This window comes from Vespa crabro, chromosome 1 (genome assembly GCF_910589235.1).
Source record: "Vespa crabro chromosome 1, iyVesCrab1.2, whole genome shotgun sequence".
NCBI lineage: Eukaryota > Metazoa > Arthropoda > Insecta > Hymenoptera > Vespidae > Vespa > Vespa crabro.
In genome coordinates this window covers 14,947,156-14,963,553 of record NC_060955.1, presented here as the reverse complement: position 1 = coordinate 14,963,553, position 16,398 = coordinate 14,947,156, and the positions used below count along the sequence as shown (strand labels likewise).

The 16,398-nt window shown below is 34.6% G+C and overlaps 3 protein-coding genes across 3 annotated transcripts; all 3 read right to left on the bottom strand.

Moving 5' to 3' along the window:
• Window positions 1-8,372: 8,372 nt before the first annotated feature.
• LOC124424729 lies at window positions 8,373-9,901 on the bottom strand. The gene is made up of 2 exons (XM_046964181.1): window positions 9,063-9,901; window positions 8,373-8,960 (listed from the first exon to the last, which is right to left on the bottom strand). The coding sequence occupies exons 1-2, from the start codon at window positions 9,607-9,609 to the stop codon at window positions 8,698-8,700; spliced, it is 810 nt and encodes a 269-aa protein (XP_046820137.1). The 5' UTR covers window positions 9,610-9,901; the 3' UTR covers window positions 8,373-8,697.
• A 1,734-nt stretch (window positions 9,902-11,635) lies between these two features.
• On the bottom strand, window positions 11,636-12,670 carry LOC124424504. Its single transcript, XM_046963660.1, has 2 exons — window positions 12,366-12,670; window positions 11,636-12,281 (listed from the first exon to the last, which is right to left on the bottom strand). The coding sequence occupies exons 1-2, from the start codon at window positions 12,564-12,566 to the stop codon at window positions 11,733-11,735; spliced, it is 750 nt and encodes a 249-aa protein (XP_046819616.1). The 5' UTR covers window positions 12,567-12,670; the 3' UTR covers window positions 11,636-11,732.
• A 1,866-nt stretch (window positions 12,671-14,536) lies between these two features.
• LOC124424721 lies at window positions 14,537-15,642 on the bottom strand. The gene is made up of 3 exons (XM_046964168.1): window positions 15,515-15,642; window positions 14,995-15,356; window positions 14,537-14,916 (listed from the first exon to the last, which is right to left on the bottom strand). The coding sequence occupies exons 1-3, from the start codon at window positions 15,616-15,618 to the stop codon at window positions 14,636-14,638; spliced, it is 747 nt and encodes a 248-aa protein (XP_046820124.1). The 5' UTR covers window positions 15,619-15,642; the 3' UTR covers window positions 14,537-14,635.
• Window positions 15,643-16,398: the final 756 nt, after the last annotated feature.

Here is a 16,398-nt window from a genome sequence, read left to right as displayed (position 1 = left end):
AACATTACTCTGTAATAAGTTAACGCATGTATTTTGTTGGGAGAGAAAGTAGGAAGATAAATGAAAAGGAATAAGAAAATACAAATAGATTATTTACATTAAAAATCAGCCCTGTTCAAAATTAGAACTGTGACAACGATTGAATTAGTCCGCTATATAATGATTTTATGGAGGAGATTTTTAATCCTCCATCTGTTATATACTTCTTAAAATTGCTCATCATAGTTGACTGGCTTAATTGAACAACATTTAAATTTTTTATTAACACTCTAGAGATTACGATCATACATTATTATCAAAAATTATGGATCATATATTAGGAGTTTTTATAGCATAAATATACTTTATTAGTGTCCTCATTACATCCATCAGTGCGAATCCATTATTACCAGATTTTTCTAATAAATAACGAAAAATATAAATTACTTGAAAAGAGTATGTCAATGCTAATGATTCCCGTTCTTTTTTCCATAGATATCTCGTATAGCGGTATCACGTAAAAAAGGTTCGATTTCGATGGTCGGTTTAACATAATTCCGTACCGATGGCCCGACCCACTTCTTCTGAGGACTATGAGAACGAAAAGAACCGAAGATATTTGTTTGGAACGATGGTCCCTGAAACGCGGAAGCAGCGCGTAGATTACATGGACTACAGTTAGATGAAGATGAGGGTCTTCAGGAAGCGCCAGGAAAAGAAAAAGAGGAAGAAGAAAAAGAAAGAAAGAAAGAAAAAAAGGAGTTCCACCACCAGCAGAAGCAACGGACACGATCTTAAGGGCAGCTTGTGAACGAACTTGGTTGATCTAACGGTATTTCTTTAACCGCCCTTGCTTAGAGGAGAGAATTAAAAAAGCGAATGAAAAAAAATTGGAGGGTATTCTCAACCCTTCCGCATACCACATGCATATACACCATTCGGTGAAAAGTACCTTTCTCGACCGATTTTACCTATCCATCGTGAAGAACCTTTTTCTCCAATTATCTTCACCTTTTCCAGCTGCTTGGAAATTCGCCAGCTGTCTTGGACCCGCTTCCGGCTCGCGGAAACGATTTCTTTAATGGTACGATTCTTTTATTATTACATCATATGTATCTTCTATATGTGTACAGTTCGCGCGAAGAGCAATTCGTTATATTTTAAGCTTTTAACAAATAGGAAAATTTGTCGCTTTGTATAATTATAATTATTTCGTGTTAAGATGTAGCAAGTCGCTTAGAATCGCGGCGAAGAAAGGAACGGCGACTTTCAAGGATGGATGTAACTACTCTCTTCGAGATTATTCCAAAGTGTCCTTTCATATAGTGTATACGTACCTTAACCAAAGTGTCATCGACGAGTCAAGGTATAGGACCGAACGTCATGACGATTCGTTTGTCTTTTCCTTGGTGAGAGTATCTTCCATATCACTTTCGGTTTTAAGGAAGTCTCCCGAGACGTCCGCGTAGGAATGCATAAAATTCGTGACGACACCACGAAGGAATCTCCTTTCGAATCCTCGAGGAGCGAGGACGTTGAAGGCTCAAAGGCTTGTTGCTCGCGCTGTAGTTGTTCGTTCTATCCAACGACACGATAAGATCGTCCTCCTTCACTATAGAAATGAACGCGTGAAATATTTAAAAGCTTCGAGAATCCATTCCATCAGCCCAAAAAAGTTTTAAATGTACCTTATTTTATCTAGTTTCTACTTTTTGAATTATTCAAGGAGTTCAAAAACAATCGGATAAATCTCAGCTACGTTTCATACTTTATCCAGGTATCTATTATAAGGGTGTTATATCTCTAATAATCTTTATTATCTTTTAATATTAGCTCCTTTTAATTATATTTTTTTGTACTTATGGTATGGTACTTTCGTTCAAGTACCATAAAATTTGTTTGTTTCTCTCTTTCCTCTATTTTCTAGTTCAACGAAGGAAGAATGCATCGTAAGACACCGATTAGAGCTCTTGCGAGCGAGGAGCTCACTGACCCTTGAAAACATGTGGATAAGGAGAGGATTCCTCCGATGTTCTAAGCACTTCGTGCTCGGCCGATGCCCGAGAGAAACGGCGGAAGTTAACGAAGGAGATAGTAAAAAATCGTATCGATGATGACCTAACTATAATTTCCATGCTTACTGTGTTTTACGATTCAATTTTTTAATGTTTTTCAACGAAGACGTCCGCAAAAAGTTTCGTCTTGATCAGTCAAATTGATTGGCGACTCTTCGTCGCGTTATTGGTGGTCTCGAATCATCACTGAGAAAAGAGGACCGTCCGAAATATACGGATTTCATTAGCAAACACGAGTTCCATTGATCGGCGTCGTAAATATGGCGTCTTACTGTAATCGGCCGTGTCGTCCGTGTGATGTCTCGACGTTTCCGATTAGAGCAGGCCACCAAAGAAACCAGAAGAATTCATTAATGACTCTCGATCCTCGCTTTTCCTTCCTTTTTTTCTTTCTCTTTCTTTCTACTTCTCAATATAGTATCGTCATTTAAGTTTACAGCATTTATATTTATCTCATAATCTATATAAACCAATATTTGATTGATGCAGAATTTATCTATTTTAATAAGTAGTATAGTAAATTTTCTAATAGTGGTTTTCTTAATAACGCGTTACACAAAAAATACTTCTTTCTTTTTTAATTCATATAAATACAAGACAATCTAAAACAGACATGTCTTAAGACAGACACCCAACGAAGATTGTTAACCAATAACCGTAGCGAAATAAATTCATGTCTTTTCACGATTGATGGGAGTCTTTGATACGAATCGCTTTTCTCGGTGAAAGACAATGGTTAGACTCGTTTTCGAATTCGTGCCGGCACTCGTGAGAGCCTCAAACCGATCTGTATGAGATAAAGGCCACCGATGATCGCCCTTTCGTAGAAATACCACGTGCTTTTCTCTCCCCTAGTAGCAAATTTGTAAAAAGCCGAGGGAACGTGACTTCTTTACTACTTTACGAGCAACCCTTCGTGTCGAGGATCGCGGTAAAATCTCGAAACGTCGGTACGAGGAGAATGGAGTCGTTAACGCCTGTCAAACAGAAGTGTTTTTGCACTTGTACTCATACGGACCCTTTACCTGTGACTTTCGAAGGTGGCAGTTTTTTCTCTTTTTTTTCTCTTCTTTCTCATTTCTTTTTTCTTTCCTTTTTTGGAATCTTTTGCTTTCTTTACTTTCTTTACTCGCATTCTCACAGGCACCTTTTCTTTTTCTCCATTCTCTTGGAAAAAGTCCTTATCGACATATCGGATCTTCAACACGAGAATATAATTTAACATAAAGAGATGATACTTGATTTTTTAGATATCTGTTGTTATAAGATTAGAATTTTTGCCATCTTTAGGATTATTTCTCACCATGATGAGAAATAATCTCGTTAGTTTTTGTTAAATTCCTTGAGTCTAGTTGTTAATTTTGTATCTAATATTTAAAGCTTACGAATTAAATAATTGCTATTGTTAAGGCCCGAATACGATACAAGATTTTGATTATCGACATTTCATCGTTCACTGTCAATTCCTTTTTCCGGGATGTTAGTTAGAAATATTAATTGTTAGCCACAAAGGAGTAACGTAAATATTCGTAATCCCCCGATTCCCAGCAAAGAACTGCAGAGACAAACAAAGAGAAAAAAAACGAGATATGCAGCTCAACAAAAAAGTAAGAAAAAGAGAATAAAATGTCATAGCGTATCGTGATCAAAGTGGCTTACAATAAAGTAGCCACACGATTCGGTCAAAGTAGTTCTATGATTATGGTAATTACGACGAAGGATCTTTATACGTGCAATTTAAAGATGAATGTTTATTCACCTTATTAGATATTCGATTGCATCGAGTCGCTAGTGTGGGCGTTGATACACGAACAATGTTTATTTTATAAAATAAACTATCTAGAGGAGACGAAGAGGAAGAACATTGGTATTACGTAAGCACCACAAACCACACAGCGTGTGTTACAGACGGCGCGGTTCTTCTTTCGAGCAATACAGCGCTCTATACAAGTAAGGAAGAACTGCTTTTACGAACAAAAATAAAAGAAACTAAGTCATTTCTGTAAAATTCTTTAACCTGTTAAACAGGTTAAATCGAAGTCTAAGATGAGTTAATTCATTACTTCATTTTAACATCTCATGTGATAAAAGAATAAATAAATCATACGTTTTTCACTCCTATTAAGAAAACTAATTTATTTACAGCCTCCTATCTTCATGCATATATTATATTTATTTGATTTTTAATCTAAATAAATTTTCATGAAATACGTTCACTGATAAACAATTTTCCTTACTTAGTAATTTTACTAGTAATTTTACTAGTAATTTTAAAATCAAGGATAGATAAATGTTCGAAACGAAAATTACATAACACACTTAGTAATATAATTCAAGTACATGTAAATAATCGGATTTTTAAATAGTATCTCTTTCCTATAAATTAATTGATAAAAATAGCCAAAAGATTATATTGAAACAAAATCAAGAATATAATACATAGTAATTGAAATGAAGATATAGTAATTAAAAAATTCGTAAATATAGTAAAAGCATTCGGCATTAAACGTTTTCTTCGTTCGAAAAATGTAGTGGTCTATAATCTATATTAAAAGTAGGGAACTTTTTCTCTGCTGCGGGTCACACGGTTTCCAACATCGATCAATCCATTCCCTTAATACTTAAGTTCATTAGATATTATTCTATGTTTAAAAACAAAAGCTGTGAAGCTGTGCAGATCTCTTTATACCTTACCTAGTATAAGTAGAATATAAATATTATATATTGTTTTGATGAAAATTATATTTGTGATCGTAAGAAAAATCCCGCATGACACGTTTTTACTTTGAAGATATTGTTATTTAAAAGTTTTAAATACCAATTCTTTTTAGATCCAGTGCAAATGAGTAGTAAGTGAACGACCATTGTCATCAGTAAGTTACTGTAAACGAACAGTACAAACATGCGTTGTGTTTATATACTGTTTTTACATTATTTAGAGAAATGAATATGAATCTTCCATTCATATTCATATAGATATTTAGACCATTTTCATAAAAATTATTTGATAATTTTCAACAAATATCCATTCAGGTTGCTTTTTTTATTTTTGTCGCGATATTCTTGGCTCGTAACATTCGAAATTTCGTGATATTTTTTAATTTCTTCAATTAGAAGTTCAATATTAATCTTCATGATGTTTCGCGGTGAAATGTCACATGTGTGCACTTTACAATATGTTTCTTTGTATTACCGTAACGTTGCAAAAATTCTGCATTGCCGAGTGTTCCGACAGGGCAACGCAGGCAATTGCGTCGACGCAGCATCGCATGCCCATATGCATTGCTGCGTGCAAAATATATGTCCACTACAGCATACGTTTCACAAACCGTGTATCACCGTGTCATCACTCGTCTGCATCGGCCATTAGTATATAAATATCAATAATGATACAAAACTGAGTATACATAAGCAAAAATGAACTACAAAGACAAAAGTCGTGCAGCTCACGAGGAACGGCAATGTCAAATAGTGGAATATTTTGTCTCATCTTACCGAAGCATACAAATAAAAGCGTGAACTATGTGAGGCCAGTTCCCCACCTATGATCTATATAAACGAGGAAGAACTGCGTGAGTACGTGATATGTATAAAAAAATGGAGGCGTAGCATACGGAAAGGGGAGCACGAAGACTGGATTCTAGTTCACGAAGAACTTTCTTTTTCCATCCCCGGTAGAGAGAAGTGCTTCCGGTTGTGTAACAGGCACCTTCACTCATCGTGCCATACGTTGCATCTCCAGACAGTTTCCTCCCTCTCCATGCTCCTTTTTCCTTTCCTCTTCCTGTCTTTTTCTTTCTTTCTCATTTTCTCTATCGAAACCAGGCGTACTCTCTATACGAATATACGCCCACAAAGGATCTCCAGTTTTCGAGCAACTTTTTTTAATAGGCCCCGAATGAGAGAAAGAAGAAAAAAGAACGAACGCTGCAGCTTGGATCGACAAATGTGTAAAACTTTTTTCTCCTTTCCACCTTTGAGTATATCCTGAAGAATATATAAAGAGTACAGGAAACGTTGCATCCTGGAGAATCGATCGATCGATAAATCGAACGCATGCTCGTAATTATGCGGTCGTGAAATACGCTAATTATTTTAGGCGGGATATCGTTTGTTTCTCACCGGGAATAATTAATAAAATATAGAAACGAATTTGTGTTTTTGCATTTGTAATTTATTAATAATTGTTATGTATAAATAAAGATGGAAGGCAATTGAGCTATTTCTCAAATCTTGAGATCCCCGTCGAAAAAGGATGAACGATAATGAACTCAAAGAAAATGTAAAAAGGAACGAAGAGAGTATAAATATAACGCAAGACGTTGCTCGTACGAACTACATATGTATGTATCTACTATGTGCGAAGTGAATGCCATCGTTAAAGCGTACATTGCGTCACACGCAAAGGTCTGGTTTTCTTCATTCGAGGTGCGTGACTGGCGCGACTATAAATTTCGGTCTAAAAGTAGAACGTTTACGGTAACTGACAAATAATAAGGTATCGTTAATTATCGTTTATCGAACTATATGCCTTATCAACGTTATCTTATATAATTGGTTTATATAATGTACGTCATAAACATTCTAACATCATTTACTATTAGTTTTTCACTGATTAAATCATTAACAAAGAGCAATGTAGATTTTCTCAAATCGAATATATTTTCTCTCGAACGGATAAAGAAAGTTTCCTTTCTTTGAAAGGTCCGTATGACTTTTTGCTTCCTTTCAAACAACATAATTCGCAAATCTTTTCACGGTTTTTAAGAAACGTCAAGTGTCTGCACAATGACAAAACTACTTCGAGATGGATTGGTAGTTCGTTCTCTATCTCTTTTACTTATTCTTTCTATCTCCCACCTCAGAAAGGTCGATATCCTTAGAGTAGAAGATCCTGTGGTCAAGCGGTTAAAGGGACGAGGGCTCCAAAGCGGATTATGTCGATTTTCTTGTGGGGCATTGGAGCTTGTACCATTCATGCAGCAATTCTTTCGACGAAACCCTTTCGTATCTTTAGAAGCTCTTTCGAATTACCTGGATTACCTTGCAAATCAATTTCATTATATGTAGTGATCATTGTGTGTTTTTTTTTTTTTTTTAATTTGTAATAATAAAAATTGAAATAAAAAGTGTTGTCCCAAGAACGAAACAAAATTTAAGATTCAAGCATTATAACAATGAATCACGGTGAAAGGGCTATTTTTTCGAATACCAAAACATAAACTATTTGTTTTAATTGAATTAGATAACAAATGGAGAAAATTCCGAGTTCATTATACAAATGAACGTTATATATAGAAATATTACATAATATTTCATTAATTTGCATTATTTATGCTAATCGAAACTATTGGAACGTAACGCTAAATATTGTAGAATTAATGATCCAATTAATAAATTCAATTAACGATACATCTTTTCCTAGAAAATGTTTGCTAATATACGATCTACGTAAAATTATTTTATTTTATTGCTAAATGAATAATTTAAGTTTTAGAAAATAGCACGGACATTTTCTTATATCGAACACGACATCTATAACAACTTGATTTTCATCACCGACCGTCAACAATGTAGCTTTCATCGATTATTAAACATATCTAGCAATTATATTATTTAAAAGTATGAAAAAAAAAGCATAAATTAAACTAAAGAATAACAAAAAAAAAGCTATTCTATTTAATCTTTGAAACTTTTTAGTCTTTTATCAATCATTTGTCATTTTCTACGTTGCCGACGAACAATAATGTATAGATTATATCTAAATAATAAGTATAATCTGCAAGTATGTTGTATGATGCTAAAAACAATAAACAAATTTGCATAATTATTTAATGCGATCATAATAGAATATTTTTTATTACAATATTTTACTATAGTAAAGATAATTTATTACAATAAAAAGAATATTTCATTTTTAAGTTATAAATTTGAATGGAAAAAAGTTTTGTTTCAAATTTAAAAAGAAATTATAAATTTTATCATTTTTTGTCATCATTTTTATCATATAAATGTGAATTACATGCATATAAAGTATATACTGTGTTTAATTAATAATGTGGGTTTCTTTACGTTTGAATATTCATGAAATGATGATAACCCGTTTTACTAATTGTAAATATGGTAACATTCATCCAGGCGTTCTATTCCATAGAATATATCATTCATAGAAACAGAATATTAACAACTAGAGAAATTAATAGCACAATATTTACAGGAAATTGCTTTATTAACAAATGTGAAAATAGTAATAAATTATCATGTTTCACGCGAAGAACAATAAATATAAATCGTGGGATCGCACAAAAGGAATTAACCGTCTAATATAAAATGGTAAAATCTCGTACTCGCTTATATTCGCTCGATGATCCATCGAATTTCGATAGAAAATATCAGAAACATCCATCGGCTACTTCGCTGATCGGATCCAATACATCGAAGAATGTCCAATGTGATGATCGATGAAATTCTTCGAGGACGTACGAGAAATATTAGTCAATGAGAGGGAAGAAAGTGGATGTGAGAGCTCATCGAAAGCTGAATTTTGCTTCGACTCGCGTGTCAATTCAGTGTTATTAGCTTCTTTGGTCTAGACGAACGATCGAGACTGGCATTGACGAATGAATCACTTAGCCTTCTTCGTCTAGTAGTTCGATGAGCTGCCTGAAGATGAAGACGACGAAGACGAAGAAGATGAAGAAGAACCAAGCGAACTATACGAGCTCGAGCCACTACTGGGTGAATAATAGCTATATGCTAAATTTTGAGACTCCACTCCATTACTCGGCGTCCAAACGCGGGAATACGGACCGGTTCCGTCCCATGTATTGGCCGGATCATAGCTCGACGTGGTCGAGGGCATAGGTGGAGCTCCGTATGCGGGAGTAGCCGGTTCCATTGACATACCTAGAGTATTAAAATATATAAATTATTTATATTACATCCTTCACAAAATTTATCTTTTAATGATATTAATTTCATAAATTCGTAGAATTTTTCTTCACGTACCCATAGGCATCATCATGCCACCCTTCTTTAAAAATTGTACGGCAAGAAATCCAACGACCAGTAAGATAGCGAGTTTCGAGAGAACTAGAGCTTTCAAAGCCTTCAATCCAATGATAGCCACGAAGATCGGCATAAGTGCTTTTAACTTCAACTTCAACAGAAGCAAAAAGGGAAGTAGCAACTTCTTTTTAAATAATCCACGAGCTTGATTGGTAACAACATCGTTATCTTTAAATTCAATATCAAGATCAGCCAAGCTCCTACTTGGTCTGTATTTCAAACTGGCGTCGATAAAGGGTAAGTCCATGCCATAATCAAAACTCTTGAGATATTTGAAGGTCCTCGCTACGATGGCTTCATCGACGGTATCGAGAGACCTGGCTTCGGTAATGGTACCCAACTTTTCATCAAGGTATCCAAGGACCTCGTGTTTGAGGCAGCTGGACCAGGAATCTTCGGAAATGCAATGGTTCAGAGAATTCGTTAGGAAGTCCTGACTGGCTATCGCGGATCTTGCCAGTAACAAAATCGATAATATCGCTATCATGATCTTCTTTCTTTATCTCTCTGTTTTGTTCACACACTCGCTAAAAATCACTTTCGACGTTAATTGTTTGCACTTAACGATGAGAAGGAAAAAAAGAAATGGAAAATGATGTGTATAAAGATCGATCGTCGACTTGTGCGTACGAACGATCGGCGATCGAACTGCGACTGACGGAGGAGTGGCCCGCCCCTTTTATTTAATTTGCCCCCCGCAAATCTATGTTATTCGGTCGCACATGCCAGGAATCGACAATCGAAGGAAAATTATTCAAATTTCACTGGCATAGACCAGCAGTCCCTATACGTACACAAACTCGCCTACGTTTGTCCAATTGTCTTTGTCGTCTTTGTCGTCGTTGTTTGTTACTTCGTTGTTTCTCGCGCGCAACGTCGCGTACGTCGTACACGATGGCATGCGATACGTACTAGGCGATACATGGGAAACGGAACTTGCCTCTCGTCTCTTTTCTCTCTTTCTCTCTCTCTCTCTCTCTCTCTCTCTCTCTCTCTCTCTCTCTGTCTTTGTCTTTGTCTTTTCTTTCATTGCTGTTCTTACTTGAACTCGTTGTACCAGCTGACCATAAGCTTCTACGATTACGACGCAAGTCCGGTTTCTTTTTCAGCTATTTCTTCTAAATTCTTCAAAAAAAAAGTCTTTTCGCGTACTATCCTACTGGAATGGCTTCCTTAACGATTCGCTCGCGTTTTTTGCTTGGGTTTTAACGTATGAACAGGCACTACGAATTTCACTAGTTCGCTGAATGACTAAGAAAGGTTTATTTGAGAATTCATTACGTCAAGTGGCATGAATGATCATTCATCGGCTTGAATTTTTCATTCAATAGTAGTTCTTTTAAGACAATGATACAAACATACTTTGCCTGTTTTCGTTTGATGGATTATACATTGTCGTTCCGTCTAATACATTTACTGTAGTAATACTTTCTATTCGTTAACGCAGTTTTACCTATTTTTCATTTTATTGTAAATTTTTTTTTATGACAATATCTTGTCCATTGTCATTTTTCGTAGACACAACAGAGAAAGTGAAGTATGTTTGAAAGTGTCTTTATAATGTGTGGACAACTTTCTCGCGTAAATCTAGCTCAAACATATATTTTTATATCATATTTAGTATCATTTTATATTTTGTAAAAAGAATAAAAAAAATATCGGAAATGTTTCTAGAATCTATACAAATCATATTTTTGTAGGTATTAACATTATTAAAACATAGTTCATTACATAGAAATTATTTGATATTATCATTTACATACTTTATAAATTCGTGTCAATAAAATAATCTCAATCTACGAATACGTCCTATATATTTTAAAACAGAAACATTGAGAAATTTAACAATTAGAATATATTAATTGTATTGTTAATTAATATTATTTGTATCCGTATGCATAATTATTAATTTATTACATATTGTAACAAATTAAAGCGGTAATCAAGCATTAAAAAGTCCATATTTTAAGCAATATATTTTATAAAACATTTTTAATGTGTATATCACAAAAAAGGCGATCCGACACATCTGTTAGATTGATTAATATTAGAATAATATACTTATTAAGGTAGTTTAATTCAACACTTGTTGAGTAATTTATAAAATTATTTATAAAATTATATTAATTGTATTGTTAATAAATATTATTTGTATCCGTATGCATAATTATTAATTTATTACATATTGTAACAAATTAAAGCGGTAATCAAGCATTAAAAAGACCATATTTTAAGCAATATATTTTATAAAACATTTTTAATGTGTATATCACAAAAAAGGCAATCCGACACATCTGTTAGATTGATTAATATTAGAATAATATACTTATTAAGGTAGTTTAATTCAACACTTGTTGAGTAATTTATAAAATTATTTCCAATCGAACCAAAGAATAGTAATGATACACGAATAAGTTACTATTTTATATAATACTTTTTATTTCATTTAATAAAGTTTGTATATGGTATTCATAGAAGGTAGAACAAAATATTAGAAATAACATAATGTGAATTGCAATAATAATAATAATTTATTAAATAAAACATACAAATAGGAAAATAACTATTTTACAAAAGTCGAGACGTCAGATTTTTTTCTTGTAATTTCTTTTACGATTGCGCGTATCCCGAATAGGCGAGATTTTGAGCAAATTGCGAGGTATTGTCCTGTTCTTGATCCTGGAAAGATCTGTATTGCGTCTGATATTCCCAAGGACCGTGCGCAGAAATTGGTGCTGCATGACCTTCTGCTGCGATCTTTTTGCAGAGTTGGAAGATCGCCATGCCGACAGAGACGATGAAACTGAAGAACGAGAGCTGAAGAGCATTCCACGCTTTGAGTCCGAGAACTCCGATAGCAAGAGGGATAAGAGTCATAGCCTTCAATAAGACGAACACGAGAATCGGGATGACGACTTTCTTCAGCTTCGATTTGCGAGCTTCTACGGCACGACCCTGACCGAACTGGACGTCGAAAGTAATCCTGTCGTCTTCGATGTTTCGCGAGCTGACTTTAACGGTCGAATCAAGGGGTAGTTTGAAGGTTACGTCATGAGTAGTTAAATAAGATTGGACGTTGTCGAGGAAGGATCCTTCGCCGCGAGCAGATATTTCTTCGACTGGATACGAGTTCCGAGTTATCTCCACGGATTCGGATACCTGCATGGAAGAAATAGAAAAAGAATAAAATTAAAGGTATAAATTAATTGATGGATTATTAAAAAAGATGAAACTTTGCTTTACCTTGAAGTTATCCTTGCGGAAAAGCTGATCTAGAAGGTTGAGAACCTTGAACTTCATACAAGATACTTCGTCGTTTTTGTGTGCACATTCAGCCTTGGTCTGATCAACCATCTGGTCCAGATTGGTACCTTTCCAGAGTTCATTTTTCGCTGGCTGAGCCACGGCCAACGTGATGAACGAACAGAGGACGAAGAACTTCATAATGACGAAAGGGATCGTTGTCTCTTCCTATGTCGTATATATCCTAAGAAAGAAGATAATAAGATGGCTCGCGTTCGTTCTCGTCCTCGAACTGTCCAAGGAAGACGTTGATACCACGACTGATGCCAATGGGTTGGGCATGTCGCTATTTATACGAAGGCCTATCGTTGAATCGTAACATCGACAAGTCCAGGATGCATAGTGCGTACGTACGCTCACGAACCCCCTACCAATCCACTAGCATGACCACGAATTTTCTTTTCGTTCAGTATGGTCTTCGATTATCGAGGCCTCGACTTCAATCGTGACTAGCATCAATAATTACCGAGGATTCTCCTCTTTATGGACTTTGTCGATAATATAACGATATACGAACGATCGAAGAACTTGTCGATAAAAAGTCGTCTGGCCAATAGGTCAGGCCCATTTTTCGTACACGAAACACGCCATGGAATCTCACCTATTAAAATCTGTCAATTTGCTTTCTATCAACGATCATACCTAGTTAATGAAATTTGGCCTGGAATTCGATTTTCTTGTCGACAGTCCACGGCCGACTGCCTAATTATGATTTGTTTCTAAACTCTTCCGATACATGATTTACAAACGAACTCTGGATTTATAACGAAAGTTTTCTCCTTTACGTGATAATATTCGAATTTCGTATTGGCATGGTATTTTAATTAATGTCACGGAGAAACGTGTTTTTATTTCTGTCTTTATCTCCTCTGCTTTTACTTGTTAACATCGGATATTAAGTAGCACAATAATCATAATTGATAATTCCAATAAATTATTCTACTTATTATATTTTCAATTATTATTCTAATTATTATATTTTCAATAAATTATTCTACTTAATGGTTCCCGTATTCGCTATATATATAATTTAATAATATTAGTTATTAAATAACCAAAATGACAGCAGTTCATTTTAAATAGAACAATTGAGAACGGAAGTGTAATTAAACTTACGTATGTAAGGGTAGGAAAGTCTCGTGTGTCTTTCTACAAGAACACCGCTGTAATATCAACATTAAAACGATCATTTATTCCTGCCACGAACCAACTTTCCACGCGTCTGCTCCGTTAACAGCGTTCCTTTCCCTCCGCTGCTTCAACAATCCATCATAGGCGTTAATTTCACCCCTGTGAGACATAATTAAAACATCTCTTCACGTCGGTCACGCGAAGAACTAGAGAAAAAGAGAGATAGAAAGACAAACTATTGGAAATGCAAGTCGCGCATGAGTTTCTCGTAAGAGAATGTAGAGAAAGAGAGACCTTTGTTTCTCTCTTTCTCTCTTTCTTCGTTTTTTATTTCTATTTCTTCCTTTTCCCTCTTTAACGTTATGACAATGAAGTGGTAATTGGAATTTAGGGTCATTGTTTACATATGTATTCAATTGAGATATTGGAACGAATTCCAATCAATGTGTTTTCCCTGAAATTCGTCAAAATGCTATCGTTGTATCCAACACACAGTTTTATGCACTTGGCGTTAGTAGAAAGCGAAAAATACATTCCACAGAAAATAGATTCTATAATATAAAAAATTTTTATTTGAAACTTTATGCCGTCATAGGTGTAAAATAACTTTCTATATTCTCCTTTGACTTAATTATCATTTATTATTAATGTTCCTAATTAGTAAAATTATTCACTTTGCATACGCTGTTCTGTTCATATAAAGATCAACGATATGATATTTTAGAAATGTAAGTTTAAAGGGATAAGAACTTTCCTGACCGAAAGAAAACTTTCGCTAGCAGTCGGAATGAAGTGATTTCGCTTTTTCATTTCACTTATATATATATATACATTTCACTTATATATATATATATATATATATATATATATATATATATATACCTATGAATATAGATACATAAACGTTACAAAAGGGATTACTGGTCTAAATAACGATACGGCAAGGTAGAAATAAAAATTTCGATTAAAAGGATTCGATGAGAAAATGTAAAATTTTTTATTTAACATAAATAAAATGTAGTTGAGTAGCATGAATAAATATTAAATAAACGATTTAACGAGGTAAGGAAAGTGAGTTCCTACTTCCTATAGGCTCTGTATGGTCCATGGGCTGAAGTATCCCAATGAGGTGGATGTTCTACGGGGGGATGTCCATAGTGAACAACTTCATAAGCAACCTTAGGCTTGGTTAGCTTGAATATCATCATTGCACCGCTCAAAACCATTGATAGAAGACCGAGAGTAAGAGCCTTCCAGGTTTTCATTGCGATCAGAGCGAGTGCAAGAGGTACCAATGCAGTGGCCTTGAACTTGAGACCCAAGAGGAAAGGAATCATCACTTTTTTTACGAAACTACGCCCTGAAAATTCATAAAATTTTATTTTAATGATTATTTTTAGTTTCAAGTCGCTGCTTCCACTGAAAAAATATTTGTTACCTTGTCCATTGGAGGAATCACTGAGTGGGACACTAAGATACTTTGGTACACTGTCAACCAAAGATCTCGGTACGATGTTCGATCCAACAATTGCTTCTGGTAGTTTAGCCTCGAGAGTATGACTGGATAAATAGGCATCCACCTTTTCGAGCATCAAAGATCTAAGAAGTTCTCTTCTGGTTGGATCAGCGATGTCGTATTTCGTAGGATAATATTCCTCGGCATTTTCTGCAGGAACTTCTCGTGACTTAACTATCGTCAAATCTTCCGTGATTCCAAGTCTTTCTTGTTTGACAGCATCGCTAAGATAAGACAAGATCTTTGGTTTCACGCAGGACAACATAGAGTCACTATCAGCGCACCTGTAAATAATAAAATATCTTAAAGTATCTTAAAAAATAACAGTTTACATGAAGTTATAAAAGTAATAAGGTTTTAAGTTTATAAGAAAAATAGATAGATATTTTTTCTAACTTTCTCTAATCTTAAGAGCAAGAATAGACTTTTTTCATTGACTTACCTGGAATAAATATTATTTAAAACTTCAGTCGTAGTGGCAACATTTTGTGCTCCTGCGAGAACGGCAAGTAGGGCTATAGTAGCAAGTATGATCACGATCTTCATGGTTGATACTACCGATTCGCGAGACTAAACACCGAATGCCACTTCGAACGAAGACAACCCGGTTTTATAGCCGATGAACGCACTCGCACGAACAATGAATTTTGATTAGGAACGTGTTGCTGGCTGAAAGGAAAGAAGAAAGCCTTATTATCTAGGGTGCCGATGTTTTCACGGCTCAATGTTACTTCCCTCCGGAATATTTTTTTGATATTGACATCTACAACCCGTTTTTATTACATTTCGGTAACGTAGCTTGATGCATTTCGTTGTTTCGTGCATTTTGTTGATTGTGCTAAAGAGATGCAATGAAGCAAGTGTTAATCTCTTTCATCAACAGTAATTATTTATTCACGTTACGATTTTACATTAACCATTTATGTGGTTTCGTTGGACACTCAGATATCTTTCTCATTAATCGTCCAATATAATATAATTATTCGTCCAGTATAATAATTTGTCCAATATAATAATTTATGTTTAAATTTATCAGAAACAGTCACACGAATTTTATGGTCGAACAATTGACATAAAAGAAGCTATGAAACGACATAATTTTACTATCAGTATTGTATGATATGTTACTTTATCGTAAATATAATAAGTACCGAAGCAATCTATGTTTTTTAGAACTATTAAGATTGACAGAATTGCTTTGCTTTTCTATTAAAAACGGATTGTTTTTTCCACGACTTCTTGTATTCGAAGATCGAATATATATTTCAGAGACATGGAAATGAAAATAAAACTTTTCAGATTCTCTAAATATTTTAAATTATTTTG